Source organism: Rhinatrema bivittatum, chromosome 14 (genome assembly GCF_901001135.1).
Source record: "Rhinatrema bivittatum chromosome 14, aRhiBiv1.1, whole genome shotgun sequence".
In the NCBI taxonomy this organism is placed as follows: domain Eukaryota; kingdom Metazoa; phylum Chordata; class Amphibia; order Gymnophiona; family Rhinatrematidae; genus Rhinatrema; species Rhinatrema bivittatum.
In genome coordinates this window covers 46,070,197-46,091,547 of record NC_042628.1, presented here as the reverse complement: position 1 = coordinate 46,091,547, position 21,351 = coordinate 46,070,197, and the positions used below count along the sequence as shown (strand labels likewise).

Below are 21,351 nucleotides of genomic sequence, written 5' to 3'. Positions count from 1 at the left end.
CACAGGATACCTGATACAACATTCATAAGAATGGTGTTACAAAAATTCTATGATTTATTGTACAGTTGTCCTCCCCACAGAGATTGCAATCTATAGTGCAGGAAGCTTAAAGTGAGACGGTGATAGTTCCTCCCGTACAGAGGCTGTACAGATGTTCATTGCAATGTGCCCTTCATAGGTTGCTATACACAGTGAGGTTGATTGTTCAAAGGCTTTGTCTGGCTAACTTCTGGAGTTAGCCAGGCAAAACCTGATGTTTGAAAATTGTGTGCCTCTCTTTAAATTTTGTCCGGGTAAAGTCATTACCTGTACAAAGTTTTTTTAGCTGGATTAGAAGAAGCAGTGCAGGGGGTGTTTCAGAGACGGGGCTAAAATATATCCAGCTAGCTCTGATATTCCGTGCTAACTGGATAAAGTTATCCATTTAACTGGTTGGAAAAATTGCTGTCCTGAAGTTAGCCCGTTGACTAAGTAAACAAACAAACAAAAAAAGGCAAACCTAGTGGCTGAACAGCGGCCAGTTTCCTTTCCCTTCCTCCCCCCCCCCCCCCCCCCCCCAAATATCTTAAATTGTAACGAGGGCCGAACGTTCCCCTCCTCCCATCCCGCAATATCTTAAATTACAGGGGCCGAGCGGTGCTGATCCTCCAACCTCCCCCCCCCCCCCCCCACAATCCCCTACCTTAAAAATAAAATTGGGGGTAAAAATCTCTGCTCCATCCCTGAACCCCTCAAAGCACCCCCAGAGCAGAGCAAGACGAGGAGAGGTCTTGCCTCCTCTTGCTGGTTCAGTATTAAGTGCCAGCACAGTTGACAGTACGAGTTCCCTTCACCCTGGGCTGTAAAGATCAATTCCCATTCAGAGCTCAGTAAGGAAAGGGGATTGGTTGCTTCCATGTCGGTGATTGCCGCACAGGGATTGGTGCCTTCGCTAACAGGGAAGGCTCATAAACTTTTATCCAGGTACCTGTAGCTGCGTATGTTCAGTGGAACACTTACCTCGATAAATCCAGCTGAATATCCAGGTCGCTTTAGCCGGATAACTTCTCCTCTCATAATGACCTCAGTATGTTTGAAAATTGTGTGCCTCTCACTGGTTAAATTTTGTAGATGTTTTATAGATGCTGTATACAGTTGCATTATAGCGTTTAACCACTATAGATACCGTACTGAGCAGATGACTTATACATTGCAGCGTTTCTTCCCTACGAATGCTGTGTACACTGCCGTTTAAGGTTTATTGTCATTTATATACCGTTGTCTCAGCATAGCCTTCACAGCGGTTAACATTTCAATAAAATAAATAAAAGGAAAGAAATTACAATCGTATCATAAAAAGGAGATTAACAGCTAAAATAATTAAAAGATCAGAAATTACGAAAAGCACAATAGCTGTTAAAATAGAATTAGTTAAAACACTGCCGTGTTTCTCTTCCGTAGCTGTTGTATACCTTAAAGGCATGTTTACAGGCCTGTCTGTTCTCGAGGTATCTGTTTTCTCCTGCATTATGGCTCTCTCTATTTTTGAGTCTCGTAGACTGGACATTTTTTTTTCCTGTGAGGTATTTTGAAGGCAAAGCAGTGGAGGTTGGAACTGTGGTGCCAGCTTTTGTCTCTCCCTGGCCCTCCCCGTTGGAAGTGCATTGCAAAGAGCTTGGATGCCCTCAGAGGGGATGGGAGTTAGGCGAAGCAGGCAGTGGAAACGGGCTCTGCTGCACAGAGGAGACAAAGGTCCTTGTGTTGGTCCCTTGTCATTTGTGACTCATTCTGAAACAAAATAGCAGCAGCTTGGGCAGGACTGAGAGCTGAAGGGTTAGATTACCGGCCCAAGCAAGCCAGGGGTGCTGAGTGACGAAGTTAGAGAGAAGCAAAGATTGGACGAGTCTAGCCTACCAGACACTTTAGTCTTTATTCCTCCTCCTCCAGGCTCTCATCATTTATTTGTTTCATGCTTTTCCAGCAAAAGGAGTTCAAATTGTACTGCAACATTGAATCCTCTGTAACACAATCTCAGAATATTCACAGAGCAGAAAATAATTAACAATTGCATGTATTACATAACATAGTTATCAATCGACAGGAATGTAAAAAAATCACAAATTTTTTTCAAGCAGTCTTGATTGATAAATATATAAAAAAAAATTGTGGTAGGAAATGTTAATTTATTTGTGATGTTTTACATTCCTTTTTTTGTGGACTTTTTCTTTGTTCTGTTACATAACATAGTAACATATTAATGATGGCAGCCCAGCAATTAGTAGAAACAGACCATATGTCCCATCTAGTCTGCCCATCCTTCCAATTCTAGCATTATAATTCTGATCACTTCCGAGATCCCCTGTATTTATCCCACTTCCACTGGGAGGCTGTTCCACACATCTACCACTCTCTCTGTTAAAAAAAAAAAAAAAAAAAAAAAAAAAAAAATTTCCTAAGATTACTCCTGAGTCTACTCCTTTTCAACTTCATTTCATGACCCCTCGTTCTAGAGCCTCCTTTCCATTGAAAAAGGCTCACCTCCTGTGCATGGAAACCTTGGAGGAATTTGAATGTCTCTATCATATCTCCCTCTACCTTGCCTTTCCTCTAGTGTATACATGTTTAGATCTTTAAGTCCATCGCCATATGCTTTAAAACAAAGACCATTAACCATTTTAATAGCCATCCCCTGGTCCGACTCCATCCTATCTATATCCTTTTGAAGGTGCGGTCCCCAGAATTGTACACAGTATTCCAAGCAAAGTCTCACCAGGGATCTATACAAGGGCAATATCACCTCCCTTTTTCTGCTGACCAATCCCTCTCCCTATGCAGCCAAGAATCTTTCTGGCTTTTACCGTCGCTTTATCCACTTGTATCTGATGAACTTAAGGTAGCTAAACAATTACCCCCAGATCCCATTCTTCCTTTGTGCTTAGAAGTATTTTACCTTTGCTCCATGCAGGGTATCCCCGTGCGTTCTATTAAGGGTAGTAACTGCCGCTCTGTGCAGGTTACCCCCTCTTTTGGGGGTAGCATTGTAAAGGTGCAGTAGTCATTTCAGAGTGTTGAGGATTGTTGTTTCAGAATGTCGTAGGTTAAAGGCTCATTGAAAAAAACACGATTTCAGTAGCTTTTCGAAAGCTAGCAGCTCTGGAGCTTGTCTGACATTCAGTGGCAACTTATTCCAGAGGATCGGTGCAGCAGCTCAGAAGGTGGTCGTCCTGGTACTTATGAAGTGTAGTTGTTTGAGGGCATGGACCATCAGGTGGGATTTTGATAGCGAGCAGAGGGGTTGGGATAGCAGATGGGGGATGAGATGGTCGCTGAGGTAAAGTGATGTGTTTCCTGTAAAGGCCTTAAAGGTTAGCATTAAGATTTTTTATGGCAGGGAGTAGGAAGCCAGTAAAGAGACTTTAGGGTAAGTGTGATTCTGTCAAATGTGCTCTTGTTACTCAGCAATCACACTGCAGTGTTTTGTACAAGTTGTAGTTGTTAGTTCAGTTTTATGGGCATTCCAATGAATAGCAAGTTGCAGTAGTCCAGGGGGGAGATTAGAGGTCTGCATGACTGCTACAAAGGCTGAGTCATTGAGAAGAGGCCAGAAGTGTCATCGCTAATGTTTGAAAAAAAAAACTGCTTTAGTCACTGCTCAGACATGGGCTTTGGCTAAGAGCTTGGAGAAGAGACGGCTGAGGGGGGATATGATAGAGGTCTTTAAGATCATGAGAGGTCTTGAACGAGTAGATGTGACTCTGTTATTTACACTTTCGAATAATAGAAGGACTAGGGGGCATTCCATGAAGTTAGCAAGTAGCACATTTAAGACTAATCGGAGAAAATTCTTTTTCACTCAAAGCACAATAAAGCTCTGGAATTTGTTGCCAGAGGATGTGGTTAGCGCAGTTGGTGTAGCTTGGTTCAAAAAAGGTTTGGATAAGTTCTTGGAGGAGAAGTCCATTAATGGCTATTAATCAATTTTACTTAGGGAATAGCCACTGCTATTAATTGCATCAGTAGCATGGGATCTTCTTAGTGTTTGGGTAATTGCCAGGTTCTTGTGGCCTGGTTTTGGCCTCTGTTGGAAACAGGATGCTGGGCTTGATGGACCCTTGGTCTGACCCAGCATGGCAATTTCTTATGTTCTTAACCTTAGCTATTAACTCCCCCCCCCCCCCCCCCCCCCCCCCCCCCCCCCCGACTTCGAACTTGATGGCTAAAGAGGAGAGCTATCCTGCCAAGCATTACCTTGGTGCTAGGTAGATAAGGCCTACTTTTCCAACTCACTGTATCTTGGTCTTTTGTGGGTTGAGCTTTAGCTTGTTTAGTCTTAGGCAGCTTACTTAGTATTCATTGAGGTTTTTGATTGCTTTTTATTGGTCTTGGCCAAGAAGAGCTACAAATTGGATGTCCTTTGCATATGAGTGGAAAGTGATCTGGTGGGCTTTGATGACCTTGCTGAGGGGGCCTATGTAGATGTTAAAAAATATAGGCAAGAATACAGATCCTTGTGGTAGCCCACATGGTAGGGGTAAGGGGTGGGATAACACAGTCAAGGGAGATCATCTAGGGGCGGTGGTGAAGGAAGAATTCAAACCAGGTACACGCTGAGTCTGCTAGATCTTCAAGCATGTGATTAAGTGGTCATGGTCTATAGTGTTGAACGCTGAAGAGAAGTCCAGGAGAACCAGTACAGCAGTCTGTACAGAGCTTAGATCATCTACTAGGCTTATTAGAACAGTTTTAGTACTGTTGTGGGGTCTGAAGCCTGATTAGTGCGGTTCAAGGGCATTTGTAGGCTGAAAAAATTTAGTTAACTGAAAGAGGACAGCCTTTTCAACAGTTTTGGAGACTGGTCTGTAATTGCTAAGGTCGTCTGGGTCTAGAATGGGTTTTCTTAAGCTTGGCCTTGCTGTTGCTCTTTTTAGGCTGTCTGATAGGTGTCTCTCTCAGCAAACAATTTACATTTACAGTTATTAAAATTTATGAATCGCCTAACAAAATGCCTAGATGATGAACAAGGAAACATACATAATCATGATAATTAACAAGACAAGTTCAAATAATAAAATAGAAAGCTTTATCCTAAAAATAACTAGAGATAAAAAAAAAATAAAAGAACAAATATCATCATAAAAAATAACATCTAAAAAACTGTCAAGAAAAAAACAAATCAAAAGTAAAACAGTTCAGAGCTTCTAAAAATAGGCTAAATTAAAAAGAAAAGTGTTGACTTGTTTCCTGAAATTCTTTATCAAATTGCATTGTCTAATGTCGATTGGAAAAGAGTTCCAGAGAATGGGCCCAGCAACAGAGAATGCACACTCGCGGGTCATGTGCAATCGTGTGACTTTTGGAGAAGAAATCTCAAGTATCTCAAGTTAAGAGCGTAATGTTCTAATTGGTTGATAAAATTTCAAAATTGCATTGCCCAATAACATGATTGATTGTTTAAAAGTTTTTGAATATTAACATTACCACCTTTATATTTAATCCTTTCATGTATTGATAACCAATGTAGTTCAGTCAGGGTCTGTGTTATGTAATCATTTCTTTTCAAAACTGATAGCAACCATGCGGCCATATTTAACAGCAACTGTAACGGACATAGAACTGTGGTAGGAAACTCTAGGTATAGGCTGTTGCAATAATCAATAATTGGAAAAATAGAAGCTTGTAAAACTGTATGGAATTCAGGAAGATGAAGAAACACTTTGAGGCCAGTGAGAACTTGAAGACTATAAAAACCTTGGGAGATAACATGTTTAATTTGAGGACGGAAAGATAGTGCCATCTAGAAATACACCAAAGCTTTTAATATGACTCTTTATTGGAAAAAAGAGATTGTTCAGAAGGATAGTGTTATCACTAAAAGAATAGTATGGGCTATGTATTGCAAGAAATTCTGTTTTGGACATATTTTATGCAAGTTTGTTGTGATGTAACCATTTTTGAACTGAGGAGACACAGATATTAAGGTATTCTAAGGTCTCTTGCCATGTAGGGCAGATACGAAGGACAGTTAGTATAGCTGTGTTTAAAAAAGGATTGGATAAGTTCTTGGCGGAGAAGTCCATTACCTGCTATTAAGTTCACTTAGAGAATAGCCACTGCCATTAGCAATGGTAACATGGAATAGACTTTAGTTTTTGGGTACTTGCCAGGTTCTTATGGCCTGGATTGGCCACTGTTGGAAACAGGATGCTGGGCTTGATGGACCCTTGGTCTGACCCAGTATGGCATGTTCTTAAACTGGATGTCGTCAGCATAGTTTTTATAACAATCTGTCAGAGTGGACAGGATTTTACATATCTGGGCAAGAGTGTTGCTGAAAGTGCAGCGCCCTGGGGAACTGCTGTTTTAATAGAGGAGAGCGTAGAAATGTTGTTCCTGAATTTAATCAGCTGGGTCTGGTCAGAAAGATAAGAATTGAACCATTTGAGAACAGTACCGGAGAGGCCATATTTTTGCAGGTGCAAAAGAAGAATATTGTGATCTATAGTGTCAAACATGTTGCAGTCTCAGTCGCGAGTCTCGCGACTGAGCCCTTACCTGCAACGCCGAGGCTCTGACTGCGAGGTCTGGGTTTTGAGCGCTCTTTCTTTCTTCCAGCGCACCGGCAAGCGCCGCTGCTGCTTGGGCCTACTCGGCCTGCCTCGCGGCGGCGTCTTCACGAGGGAGACGTCGCCGAGCCTCAGAACTTAGCCCCTCCCCTCCTAGACACATGCATGTGTGTGTGTGATCGCGTGCGCACATAGGGAGGGGTAGTTGAAACGGCTTTTCCCGCCGGACTGTGGGCCACCTCTGGGAGTGACGTCAGACGTCGGTAGATACTTAAACCTGGCATCTGACTGATTCTAGTTGCTTGGCAACAAAGTTCCTGCTTGGCTTAGCTAGGATCTTTTCTTGGTATTTTTTCTTGATTTTGTTCTGCTCCAGCTCAGGATCTTCTGCTTGTTTTCCTGTTCTAGACGTTGGCCTGTTTCTTCGTGCTTGCCACTTGTCTCGACCAAGGTTAGTCACTTTCATCTTCCTCTCTCCGTTCTCCTACGTCCCAGCGGTCCGGGATCTCACGGGCTCCTCCCGAGGGGTCCTCGGATTTCCAGGGCGAAGACTTCAGTTCAAAGTTCAGCATGGCACCACCTCCCGGCCTACGTCTTCCAGCGGAGTGTTCTTCATCTCACATCATCTCCCTCCGTTAGGCCGGCCCAAGGGTCCACCGCTACGTTTGCAACAAAACAGTGTGGATATATCAAGGGAGATAAGAAACTGTTGGCCTGAGTCTAGACCTCTAAGAAAGTCAGAAAGAGAAAGAAGTAACTGTTCAGTGCTTAGAGAGTCGCAAAAGCTATATTGATGGGGGGGGTCTAATAGCTCAAATTTTTCAAGATGATTAGTCAATTGAGATAAAACTGCTGATTCAAGGATTTTGGTAAGATATGGCAGAGAAGAAATAGGCCTGCACTTGCTGGGATCTGTCGGATCAAGCAAGCTTTTTTTCAAAAGCGGATGAACAGCTTTTTTTCAAAGATGGAGAAATTAGGCCTTCATTGAGTGATAGATTAATCAATTTAGAAACAATTGGCACTAGAATATTTCTGGAGGATTTAAAGAGCGAGGAAGAACAGAAGGATTGAGGACCTAGCGTATCGTTGGATTTAGATATAACATTTTCAACCTCTGTGGAGGAGACAAAATTGAATTTTTCCCAAGGGATAAAATTTTAGAAGATGGATTAGAATGCCAATTGGGTACTGAGGAGAAAGAGAGAGAAAATTTGTATTTTCAACTTAAAGAAAATAGAAAAGGACTCTGCACTAGGAACATTTAATAGTGAATTGTGAGAAGGGTCTGGATTCATTAGCCTCATGGCTATATTAAATAAGACTTTGGGATTGTACCCAACTTCACGGATTTTCTTATGATAGCTGCAAGGCGGTCAAGCAGACCTGTATTTGATTGTTTAATTATCCAGGATGGGCAGGGGTCTTCTCTGCATGTTGATATCAGACAGGAGAGCAGTAATGTTGTTTTCTAGCAGCGGGCAGAAGGCTGAGAGGTGTGAGAAGAGGGACAAGGTGGGGTTCCAGCAGAATTTTGATCTCAGTGGCTGAGTCCAGTTCTGCTCTGTGTGCAGTTTTGTCTGAGAAGAATTTAGCAATGTTGTTGCACTGGGTTTCTGATGCCTGTGTGGAGGGGATGGGTGTTTGTCCTGAATGTGTTTCTGGTCAATTTTTTTGCTTGTGTTTTTGTCTCTGTATTATGCCTTTTTTGGCCTTGGTCACAACTCTTCGATAAACTGTTTGTTGTTTTCTGTGGTTTTCTCTGTTGGCCTGTAAGCCTGATTTATGCTATTTTCACTCAAGTGTTCTCTCATTTTGTTTTAAAATCACCAAATCTGGAATGAACTAGGAGGTGGGTTTTGGGTTCCTGATGTGGCAGATTGTGATTGGGACAATTTTATTGAAGGTTGTGCTAAGGTCCCTAATCCAGTTTTCAACAGGTGGTCAGAAGAGGTGTGTGTGGTTGCTTCTGAATGGTGGCCAGGCAGGCCTCTAGGATTATGTTGCTCTGACAAGAAGCTTGGTTTTACCAGCTGCAGCTTTGGAGTGGGGTGGTCTGTGGTTGTGGTGGTCAGTCCATGAGAGTCAAGTGGTTTGTAGTTTCTTGATTGGTGGTAGTTGTAGCTAGCCTGGCATGTGGCCTTCGTTGTGATTAGGGATATGCCTTGTGTTTTAAGAGTGGTCAAGAAGTCATGGGATGGAACAAGACTGGGTTCATCTGCACGGATATTGAAGTCTCCAGGTATCAGCGTCCTTGGGTGCTCTGGGGTTATTTCCAAACTGAGTGAGAGGAGATCTTGGGAGGGCTTTGGCTGAGCTCATTGGCAGACAGTTGACCAGAAGAGCTCCCCATTTGGGATGAGTGTCAGCTTATAGAAATAAGGATTCGGTTTCTTGGATCTCCTGAGTGGGGGAGGCATCGTGCAGTAATTGCCAGACAATCTCTTGGCAACACAGTTTCCTCTTCTGTTTCTTTGTGGCTTTTGGTAGAAGATGAAACCAGATGATCATGTTTGTAGGAGCTGGGGGCTGTCTGTGTCCTGTGTCTGTTTCACTTAGGTAGAGGATGTTGCAGGGTTGTCAATTTATAGGTTATGGAAGAGGTGTGGTTTTTTGTTTTTTTTTATAGATGAACTGGCTGTTCAGTAGAGCAAATTGCAAAGGGAGATTTGTGTCATTTGTTGCATTTGCCCTGTATTTTGACTGTCTTGGGGGGAGGGTGAGAGATTGGTGTTTTTCTGTTTTGTGCATAGGGTGTTGTGGTTTAACCAAATGGTTTGTCTGAGGTTCTTAAGGAGGAGGTGTTCTTTCTGTAATTTAGAAAACATCTCTATATCAGCAAGCCTTCAGTTCCTGAGTGATTAGCTAATCTGTTAGGTGCGCTGGTGTGTTTTTTCCCTCAATTTGAAGTCCCTTAGCACAAGTCTCATTGGTGGCTAAGGGTTTTTTTTTAAGTTGTCTTAATGTTTTATGTTGTCTTTTATTGCTAATATGCCCTGTATGTTTTTATGCTCTATGAATGCTTTTTTTGATCAAATCACTTAGAAATTTTGATAGGCGGTCTAAAAAAAACTTTACAATAATAAATCATACCTACAGATCTTTTATTGAAATATTCCAGGAGAGGCATTCAGAAGCTGTCTTGGAGAGCACTGTTTCCACAATAGGTTAAAACCAGCTAATACATTAATGAGCTAATTTGTTTTCAAAACATTTTCCTAATTGGTTGACATTAACGCTACCATCCTCTTAATAGGATGGTTTTATAATTTTTAACTCATATATTAATGAGTTGGGATTCTTGTAAATCATGTGATTTATTTTAAATTGAGCCCAGAAAACAGGGAGAAACCTTGACATGCTTTTTGACTTATGGCCTACATTCTAGCATTTCAGCATATTTTGTCATAATTCTACAAATCTAATCAGTATAAATTCACAGAGCAGTAATAGCTTTATAAGAAAATGTTTTTCAAAACACCCTAACAAAGGTCTGGGAGAGATGTCTGCCTCGACCTGTGACTGTTTTGAATGCATTGGGGGAGGGGCGTTGAAAGCCTATGTGTAAGGCACGTCTTTGGTGTAGACACGGGTGAGGAATGGCCCTTTGGGAAGTGGTGTAGTGTATGCGTGCATGGGTGTGTATGGGTAGCTGGTGTGGGAGGGCTCCCCTAGGATCAGCTCTACCACAAGAAGGGGGACACTCTTTGGCACTGGTTCTGCCAGTGGGAAGGCTTGCACCTGACCATACCTTTTAAAGTGACATCTCCGCTGCGGTGCTTTCTAGAAACAGATTCTGCAGAAGAATACAGGGAGAACTGTTCTGTCAGCTGGTAATAGAACCCACATTGGAGGGGGTGATTCTGGACCTGTGCTTATCAATGGGGACAGTATCTCTGTTGTAGTGGATGATCATCTGGCATCCAGTGATCACCAGATAGTGTGGTTTACTATTAGATAGTAGGAGATAAAGGTTCATTCTATGGCAAGGGTCCTAGACTTCAGGAAAACTGTTTAAAATGGTAGAGTACCTCAAGGAGTTGTTAACTGGATGGGAAAATCTAGGGGAAGTAGAAGAGCATTTGCAAAGGAGATATAAGGGCAACTAACCTTTTTTGTTAGGAAAGTAAATAAAGAAAAAAGGGGGGAAAGCTGTGGTTTAGTTTTCTAAAGAAGTAGCTGAAAAGGCAAGGGAGAAAAGGTTAGCATTCATGAACTACAAGAGATCACAGAAAGAGGGAGACAGGTGACAGGTGTAAAAGCTGAGAAAGTAGTCAGGAATGCAAAAATTCAAATGTATTTTTTTATTCCGGTAAAGTGGGGGTACGACACAACTTTAAAAAAAAAAAAAAATTGTGATAGAAGGAAGTGCAAAAGTGGCATTGTGAGGTGAAGAATATGTTGAGGCTGATGAGTTAAAAATGAAATTGTTTAACAAATATGTTTGGTGCATACTGGGAAGGGTCAGGAGCAGGACCACATTAAATGAAGACAAATAAGACAAAATGAGAGAAGCTTCAATTGATTTTCAGAAAAATGTGTTCATGAGAGCTGACTAAACTTAATTATGTATACTCAACGAGCATTAAGGAAGGACCTCCTTGTGGTTCCATCTGTCCCTCGGTCACACTTGGGGGAAGTTAGGGATCGAGTAATGTCTGTGGCAGGTCCAATAACTTAGAAGAGCATGCCAGAGCACCTTAGTCTAATCTGACTGTCCGGAGAGCAAACTTATCTGGCTAGCTTTGGAAGTGTATTCAATAGTGTAGCCAGCTCTTTGGCCTGATCAGACTTAGCTGGATAATGTAAGCCACCTAACATAACTCCTCCCTGGAACGATCCTAAATTATCCGGCTGAGTGCCCAAATATTCATTTAGATGAATAGCTTCCGAGTTCAGTCTAAATCCTTCTGAATATATATATATTTCCTGTATCACTTAATGTAAGTTTGGGTTCTGGTCGCCAGTCTTGTGTCTTCTGTTAGGTAATACTTTGTTATGTGATATTTTAATTTGATTATGTGTGTTTATTTTTTTGTGAATCGCCACAATCCTGTGGCGCGGTGGTTGAAAATAATGTAAAATAAAGTAGATAAGCCGATGAGTACAGATGGGATAAATCAGAGGGAACTTAAGGGAAGACCTGACAGCTCCGCTGGCTGATATTTTCAATGCTTTAGAGTCTGGAGTGGTCTCAGAGGACTGGCGACAGGTGGATATGGTTCCTATTCATAAAAGTGGAAGTAAGGAGGAGGCTGAGAACTATAGCCGAGTTAGTCTGATCTTGATGGTAAGCAAATTAATGGAATTGCTGCTAAAACAGAGGAGAGTTCAGTTTTTGGAATCTAATGGATTGCAAGATCAGAGGCAGCATGGTTTTTCCAGAGGTAAATCTTGTCAGACGAATCTTTGATTGGGTGACCAGAGAGTTGGATCAAGGGAGAGTGCTAGACATAGTGTACTTGGATTTCAGTAAGGCCTTTGACATGGTTCTCCATAGAAGTCTTATAAATAAATTGAGTGCTCTCTGTGTAGAGCCTAGAGAGAGTGACTGAGTGGGAAGTGACAAAGGGTAGTGGTAAATGGAGTTTATGCTGAGGAGGGGGCTTTACTAGCGATGCGCCTCAGGGATCAGTCCTGGAACCGGTTCTTTTTCAACATTTTCATAAGCAGCATAGAAGGATTGTCTGGAAAGGTTTGTATTTTTGCCAATGATACTAAAATCTGTAACAGGGTAGACAGCCAGAAAGGTGTGGAAAACATGAAGAGGGATTTAGCAAAGCTCAAAAATGGTCTAGGATCTGGCAGCTAAGATTTAATGCTAAAAAAAATGCAGAGTAGGCTCTAAAAGCCCAAGGGAGAGGTACAGTATTGGAGGTGAAATTCTTCTAAGCAGAGAGGAAGAGCAGGATCCGGGAGTGATTGTATCTGATTATCTTAAGCTGGCCAAACAGGTGGACAAAGCAATGGTAAAAGTCAGAAAGATGCTTGGCTGCATAGGGAGAAGAATGGTAGCAGAAAAAGGGAGGTGATATTGCCCCAGTAGAGATCCTGGTGAGACCTCACTTGGAATACTGTGTACAATTCTGGAGACCGCACCTTCAGAAGGATATAAACAGGATGGAGTCGGTCCAGGGGGTGACTACTAAAATTCTCGATGGTCTTATGGGGACAGACTTAAAGATATAAACATGTATACCCAAGATGCAAGGCGTGATGAGAGAGATATGATAGAGACATTTAAATATATTTCAAAAGTTTCCATGCACCAGCGGCAAGCCTCTTTCAAAGGAAAGGAGTCTCTAGAATGAGGGCCATGAGATGAGGGTGAAAGGGGGTAGACTCAGGAGTAAGGAAATATTTCTTTACAGAGAGGGTAGTGGATGCATGGAACGGCCTCCCGATGGTGGTGGTGGAGACAAAAGCGGTTTCAGAATTCAAGAAAGCGTGGGATTAAAGCTGAATTATTTGGGCAGATGCGCAGCCTAGGTAGGCTATACAGACTCTTTCTGCCATCCTGTTTCTATCCTGAAGAGCAGCCACCTGAAGCAACTTTAAGGAAGTGACAGCAATTGTGTGCCTTGGTGGATCCCTTCAGTGCTGGCCTGTACTGCGGAAGGGGGATCTCGGAGAGCTTTGGAATGGGGTAGGAAAAACCAAACTGAAAGAGATTGCATCAGCAGGATGGAGGGAGGGTGTTGCTGTTAATGGACAGCATGGGGCTGGGCCTGCAGCGCAGGAGGCTGCCAGTTCTCTTGTTCCACATTTACAGGCTGATACAGTAAAACCCGTGGGAGAGCGGGCGCTCCGAGGCGAGCGCCCGCTCTCCTGTGTGCGTGATTTAGTATGCGAATGAGGGCCCACGGTAAAAAGAGGCGCTAGGGACACTAGCGCGTCCCGAGCGGCGGCTGTCAGCGAGTTTTACAGCCGATGCTCAATTTTGCCTGCGTCAGTTCTCAAACCCGCTGACGGCCACAGGTTCGGAAAACAGATGCCGGCATAATTGAGCATGTGTCTTCCGACCCGCACTCCACGGGCCAATTTTTAATTTTTTTTTAAATTTTGGGGCCTCCGACTTAATATCACTATGATATTAAGTCGGAGGGTGGACAAAAACATTTTTTTCTGCTTTCTGTGCACTGCACCAGCAGAAATTAACGCCAGCCTTTGGGCAGGCGTTAATTTTTGAAAGTAAAATGTGCGGCTTGGCTGCACATTTTGCTTTCTGAATCGCGCGGGAATAACTAATAGGGCCATCAACATGCACTATACTGTATCGGCCCGTTAGTGAGGAATACTTCAGCTGTTTATAAAATTGTTTACTCTTCTACAAGACAAAGAAGAAAAGAGGGGGGAGGCAGTTTGTAGCCTGTCTTATGACGGGCAGGTTTGGGATGCCCTGGTGAAGTCCCCCCTCCCTCCAGGACTTTCTATTCAGGCTGTGAGGCCCCATCGGCCTGATGTTCTCTGGTAGATTTAGGACCTGAGATCCTGGAGCAGCTCCCATGTAGAGGGAAATAAAACAGCAGCCCGATTTGTGTCCTTTCCTCACAGGTCAGGAAGGTACCGGTACAATCCTAATCATTTAGAGTGGGTTTTTTTTCTCTTGTAGATCTGGTGACTGATTTTGACTTTTCTCCATTTGATGACCTCTTGCTGGCCACTTGTTCAGTGGATGAGACGGTGAGTGACAGACATAAGAAGCTGTGATCTCTGAGGGATACAATAGTCCAATTGTCTTTGTGGTCAAATATCTAGGAATAATGACTTATTCAAATCTCTCGTGCTGCAGATTCAGTGTGGTGTTAAATCCTTTTACGATTTATGTATTTTTATTTAGATTTATATTCTGCTTTTCACACTTTATTTTTCATCACTTCAAAGTGGATTACATTCAGGTAGTGTAGGTATTTCCCTATCCCCAGAGGGCTTACAGTCTAACAGGCCGATACAGTACAATGTGACATTTGGACACGCGTTTTCAACGCGCTAGCTTTACCCTTTATTTATTAAGGGGTAATAGTGTGTCGAAAACGCGCGTCCAACCCCCCCTCCGAGACTAATAGTGCCCTCAACATGCAAATGCATGTTGATGGCCCTATTAGTCATTCCCGTGTGATACAGTAAGTAAAATGTGTAGCCAAGCTGCGCATTTTACTTTAAGAAATTAGTGCCTACCCAAAGGTAGGTGTTAATTTCTGCCGGCGCCGGGGACGTGCACAGTAAAAACTGCTTTTCTGTGCACCCTCCGACTTAATATCATGGCGATATTAAGTCTACTTGACGTTCCCCCCCCCCAAAAGTTAAAAGTAAAAAATAAAAATTTAAAATGGGCCTGCGGGTCAAAAACCGGATGCTCAATTTTGCCGGCGTCCGGTTTCCGAACCCGTGGCTGTCAGCGGGCTCGAGAACAGACGCCGGCAAAATTGAGCGTCCGCTGTCAAACCTGCTAACAGCCGCCGCTCCTGTCCCTAATTTAAATAAATTAATTTACTGTATCGCACGCACAGGAAAGTGTCCTGTGCGCACGCCGGCAGAGCCTGCGCCTGCTCTCCCACGATTTTTACTGTATCAGCCCGTAAGTTTGTACCTGAAGCAATGGAGGGTGAAGTGACTTGCCCAAGGTCACAAGGAGTGACAGTGGGACTCAAACCCTGGTCTCCTGGTTCGTAGCCCACTGCTCTAACCACTAAGCTACTCCTCCACTCCTATGTGAATGCTCCTCCACTCCTTTACGTATGCTCAAGAAACTAAGGCCCCTACTCAAATCTCAGGCCTTTAGAACTGTACTATAGGTCTTAGGTAATCCAACTTGGACAAAACTATTCAATGGCTTGCCTTTAAAATCCATCAAATTGCGAGGGTGCGGCAGCTAGGGTACTTACAGGGCATATTAGTCCAGTTTTAGCTTCCTTACCTTGGCTCCTGGTAAAATGGAGGGCCTTGTACAAACAGCTACAATGGTCCATAAATTAATATATATTGATTTTTCCTCATCTGGCTAAACTCAACCATACGCATTTATAAACAGACGCGCTCATTGAGATCAGCAGATAAGTCTACTTGACGTTCCCTCAAGCAAGGCTTGAGGGAACGTGAAAGAACGGTCTCAGTGGCAGTTCCTGTTTTCTGGAATTCATTGCCAGAACATCTTAGAGCAACACCCTTGCATTGTATCTTTTGAGAAGGCTTTAAAGACACATTTATTCACACAAACCTTCTCTGCTAATGAAACTGACTAGGCCGCAGTTGTGCTCGCCACAATTAAACAATTGCATTATGTATGATTGTAATCAGTAGGCAATTTGGCTCAATCTGTGATGTTTCAGGTTTTGTTTTCTTTAAATCTCGATCTATGTATGTTTTAAATAATTGTAATCCACCGCAAACATATTTTGCAGTGAGTTTGGACAATCTTTTAAATAAAAATAAATAAGGGTTAAAAGTGGCAAGGCCAGGTCTGCATCCCTGCTTGGCATGTTATTGTGGCCCTGTCTATAACTTGGAAATCGGTGCAAGAAATTTAAACGGATATGAAACGATTGAATTGAGTTGCCTGCACCAGGAAACACTTAGAATGCTTTTCAACCTCCCCTACAAGGGAGCTGGGCCCTCTGTAATGTGCAGTATTTACACATCAATAAATAGCACTTGAAAGTAACTTTTAGTTTTTCTCATATCTTTGCTGTGATCATGTTGGTGATCCCATTGGGCAGTCTTCCTGCAATTATACAAAGATGGGGGTGGTTTTTTTTTACTATTAATTCCACTATTTTATATTCAAATGTTATAAAAAATCAGAAAAAGAAAAATTGGACAATTGGACGATGATTGATTTAAATAAGACCCATATTTGCAAGAAAGGGAAAAATCAAGTAACCTGTGTATGGGTAGTATGAAGGTCTTGACATAAGCACAAATTGTGTACAATTGTGGTACAGTAGCGATCAAAAAAACTAAAACTGTTAGTGCTATTTATTGATGTGTATTTATATCCCAGTTCTGTGTGCACTATTTCCGACATACATGATACAGCCAGCAGAAGCACTTGCCCTTTCTTGAGTAACAATTTTTCTACTTGGTTGCCATTTGAGATTCTCAGAGCTTCTCCCGGCGCTTCCCGTTGAGCCTCTGCCTTCAGCCATGTCCAGAGCAGTGTCCTGGGTCACCTCACGTGGTACGAGGTCTGATTGGCAGGATATCTCACGTGAGACTCAAACCTTGATTTAAAACAGGACTGTGCAGCTGCAGATCTCCTGAAAACCAGGGCCCAATGAATATGCATAAGCGGTCTTTGCATAAACAGTGGAGGCAGTATATGCAAATGTACCTCATGCATATTCATGGTGGATATCCGGAAAGGCAGGCCTGTTTTCTGCACTTGAGGACCGTAATTGGAAGATTTTGACAGACAATGTGTGTAATGAATACAGGGTGTATGTTAACGACGTGTCTTGTGAACTTCTGAAACCCCACTCAAGACGCTAGAGGCACCTAACTTCCAGAAGAATTTATTCCATTCTGTGTCTGTGGCAAACTGGCTTGCAAACGGAGGGTTGACCATTGTTCTGTTAAACTGGTTGTAGCAGCAGGACTAGCCCACTGCCTGGCTCATGGCTCTGTTGCTTCCAGGTTTCGTACAGTGACAAACCGTGCTGTTAATGCAACAAAATAAACATTGTCTCAGCTAAAAGGAAAGTTCTTTAGCTTTATATAGAAAGTACTACCTGAAACCAAGAGGGTGTGTTCTCAAGTTGTCCAAAGCCAGGGCTGTACTTACATCATCCTAGAAATTAATGAGCCCCCTCCTTCTTTATTGATATTGCACCGTCTTCTGCTGACAACTTGCTCTCTCGGAGCATTTCTTCCTGCTGCTTTGGGTTTCAGAACTGGCCTCTACTGGAGTTGTGGTGCCATGAGTCCTACTTTGTAGCTACCTTGTTTTTTTCCTGATTTATTACCCACTCCCATCTATCCCAAGGGCCACAGACTGCAGCTCCTCTGGAATCTGGCAGATGTGCAGCCTGAGTCTGACCAGTAGGTGTTGCTGTTGAGCAGTGGCTGGGACTCTCATGCCCAGCTCCGGGAGCTGTTATTGCCCGTGCAGCAGCCCCAGCCTTGGCTGCTTCAAGAAGCAGAGGCCAGACTGATAATGTCCATTCAACCTTAGCCAAATTTTCAGAGGCAATGCAATTGGCAAAATATAATTTCCACCAAGCTTATTATAATGCCAGATTAGAACTGTGGGTTATTTCATGAGGCATTGCCCATGACATGTTTTTGTATGTGTATCTGTGATGATGACTTTTCAACTTGCGATGTGCCCCTTGGGCTCAGCCCAGAAGCCCAGCCGGACAGCGTTGTGGGGTTCCATTCCTAGCAGGGGCCTTTGTTCTTACATTTCTGAGAAATTTCCTCGTGTACCGCTCTTACAGCGACACCTAGTGACCAGTTAAAGAGCAGCATTTCAGGTAGCTGTTAAGACGTGGGGAGGAGAGAAATGTTGCCCCATGGGTACCCGATGAGAGCCAGATGTGAAGGCAGAAGCAGAGAGGCCATGTATGATGGCTTCCTGATGAGGGTTGAATGGGAAGAAGCAAGGTGAGAGATTTTTGGGCATGGGAAGAGAGGCAGGAAAGAAAACTAACAAAAGAAAAAAGAGAGAGATGGATCATGACTGACCCAGCACTCTGTCCCTGACCACGTTGGTCCTGTACTGCTGGGTACCAGGGGTGGGACTTGGTCCCGGACTCTCTGTTGGTTCTGCGCTGAAGAGCACGTGAGGAAGTAGAATAAAATAGCACCATGGATGGCGTCATGAAACCACGCTTTTACAAGTGGCAAATGCTGCTCCAACGTAGAATTGCAAAGCCATATACGGGGCAATTTTCGAATGAGCTTACCTGGGTAATATGGAATGAGGGGGCCGAGAAACTACCCTCCCTCTCTGCATTGTTTCATAGCGTTGATACTTCTTAGTAGATGTGAATCGGTTATTTACACTTTCGAATAATAGAAGGACTACGGGGCATTCCATGAAGTTAGCAAGTAGCACATTTAAGACTAATTGGAGAAAATTCTTTTTCACTCAGCGCACAATAAAGCTCTGGAATTTGTTGCCAGAGGATGTGGTTAGTGCAGTTGGTGTAGCTGGGTTCAAAAAAGGTTTGGGTAAGTTCTTGGAGGAGAAGTCCATTAATGGCTATTAATCAAGTTTACTTGGGGAATAGCCACTGCTATTAATTGCATCAGTAGCATGGGATCTTCTTAGTGTTTGGGTAATTGCCAAGTTCTTGTGGCCTGGTTTTGGCCTCTGTTGGAAACAGGATGCTGGGCCTGATGGGCCCTGGTCTGACCCAGCATGGCAATTTCTTATGTTCTTATGTACCCACACTGAAAAGGAACTGGGGCAGAGGGCGAGGACAGAAATGTTCAACATCACACAAGTGCAAAGTCTGTGGATAGTAACGTACTCGTGTCACAAGTGGCCCCTGTATTTTCAAAAGAAAACCAAAAATCAATAAAATGTGCTCGTAGGCCCCACATGCAGGGTTTCAGAATTGACCCCATAAAGTACCAAATCAGAATAAAGCAGGTACACCAAGTTAATGCCCCAAATCACGTTTATGGAGTACTCTGGTGTATAAGAAACCAGCGTGCTAATGTTTTTCGGTTGCAGAGGCGGCCCTTCAGAGCAGCCAATTGCTGCTGTTTTCCCTGACTCTAGTCGACAACATTTAGTCCACATCAGCGTGAACATCGCAACTCCTGGACAAAAGGCTTCGTGCCTGCTCATCCATGCATTAATTTACCATGTTATCTACCTCGCGGGTCTGATCCTCCGAGGCACACGAAAGGCCCTAGCCAGGACTAGTTTGTGAATTGCCTTGCCTTGGAGTCTGAGTCCTTAGTTTCGGCGTCCTGTTTCTGGGTTCTCGCTTGTGCATGGTTGGCATGGTAACTGCTCCGGTTTGCCGCGGTACCCACACAACCTATGTAAGAAAAGCATATGGCGTAGCGAGTGGCAACTGAAAAAACAGAATGTTGTATTAATCTGGCCATGAATCACTTCTGCAGATGGCCTGTGCGCATGATACAGAAAAAATAGATACAAAGAGGGGAGAGGACTTAACAAATCGGAATCGCTCTGAAGAGCTTTACTCATGGGGGAAGATAATTTTCCTACTCCCTGCTAGGCTTGCAAGCCTTCTGTAGGGTTTTTTTTTCCTGCAGTGCTGTATCAAAAATACATTTGTACAGGTCCCTGCAATCTGACAGGATTAGAGGATTCAGTCTTGGATCTTAAAGTGCAGCAAACGCAGTACAATGTTTGTAACATGAGTTCCAGAGAAGGACCTCCAAAGTGATGCAGAATCTGCACCATGTGGCGAGACTTAAGGACGTAAATATTTATATTTCTAGAAGAGAGGTGGGGGAGGGGGGTGACATGATAGAGACGTTCAGAAAACTAAAAGATATTAATGCACAAGAAGTAAACTCTCTTCACTTGAAAGGAAGCTCTAGAACAAGAGGCATTGATATTGGACTCCAGGGGAATAGACTCTGGAGAAATGTCAGGAAATACATTTTGAAACCAAAAACCCCCGCAAAGTCTGTCCCAGATAAAGAATAAACCACACAAAAAGGAACATAAGAACATGCCATACTGGGTCAGACCAAGGATCCATCAAGCCCAGCATCCTGTTTCCAACAGTGGCCAATCCAGGCCATAAGAACCTGGCAAGTACCCAAAATCTAAGTCTATTCCTTGTAACCATTGCTAATGGCAGTGGCTATTCTCTAAGTGAACTTAATAGCAGGTAATGGACTTCTCCTCCAAGAACTTATCCAAGCCTTTTTTAAACACAGCTATACTAACTGCACTAACCACATCCTCTGGCAACAAATTCCAGAGTTTAATTGTGCGTTGAGTAAAAAAGAACTTTCTCCGATTAGTTTTAAATGTGCCCCATGCTAACTTCATGGAGTGCCCCCCTAGTCTTTCTATTATCTGAAAGAGTAAATAACCGATTCACATCTACCCGTTCTAGACCTCTCATGATTTTAAACACCTCTATCATATCCCCCCTCAGCTGTCTCTTCTCCAAGCTGAACACTCCTAACCTCTTTAGTCTTTCCTCATAGGGGAGCTGTTCCATTCCCCTTATCATTTTGGGCACCCTTCTCTGTACCTTCTCCAGTGCAACCATATCTTTTTTGAGATGCACAGTGCAAAACAACCTTAAACAAAAGAGGCGATCATTTAGAGCACACGCAATCAATGGAAGCAAGTCACTAACAAGTTGTGTGAGTGAGAAACTGGGGTGTCAGCAAGTCGGGTGCATGTGCAAGACCTCCTTAATAGAGTCGTCCGGGTAAACTAGTGCGATACAGAGGAGGAAGATTTGACACTGAAGACATGAATTTAACTGCAGGTTTTGTGTTTGCTTGTTTCAACTGGTATGAAAATAGTATCAGGTGGGTTTGAACAGTTTTATTTTTTTTATTTTTTTCATTTACTCCATTTTAACATGTTTTGGATTAAATTTGGGGGTGAGGGGAGGATAATTGATTGCATGCCTGGAAGGGGAGGGTGTGATTCAAAGAGTTTATTCACCCCTGGCATAACCCTACACAGTCTGTAAAAGCTCAGCATCTATCCTGATCACGCTCTTGCATGCGAAAATCTGGAGCACTCTCGCAGCACTGTTTCAAATCAGTGGCATCCGTCTTCAGAACGTGCCAACGCTTTAGTTAAATGCTGTTAATGATACCCAAGGCAGTTGTAAATTCTCTCTCCAAAAGATTG

General features: G+C 43.1%; 1 protein-coding gene across 2 annotated transcripts in view; it reads left to right on the top strand.

Moving 5' to 3' along the window:
* LOC115075806 (mitochondrial import inner membrane translocase subunit TIM16-like) overlaps positions 1-21,351 on the top strand; it is a 497,551-nt gene that overhangs the window by 19,695 nt on the left and 456,505 nt on the right. For both annotated transcript variants that reach the window (XM_029576599.1, XM_029576597.1), the window contains exon 4: positions 14,155-14,225. In XM_029576599.1, coding sequence (XP_029432459.1) covers positions 14,155-14,225 — 71 coding nt within the window. The remainder of the gene's footprint in view (positions 1-14,154; positions 14,226-21,351) is intronic.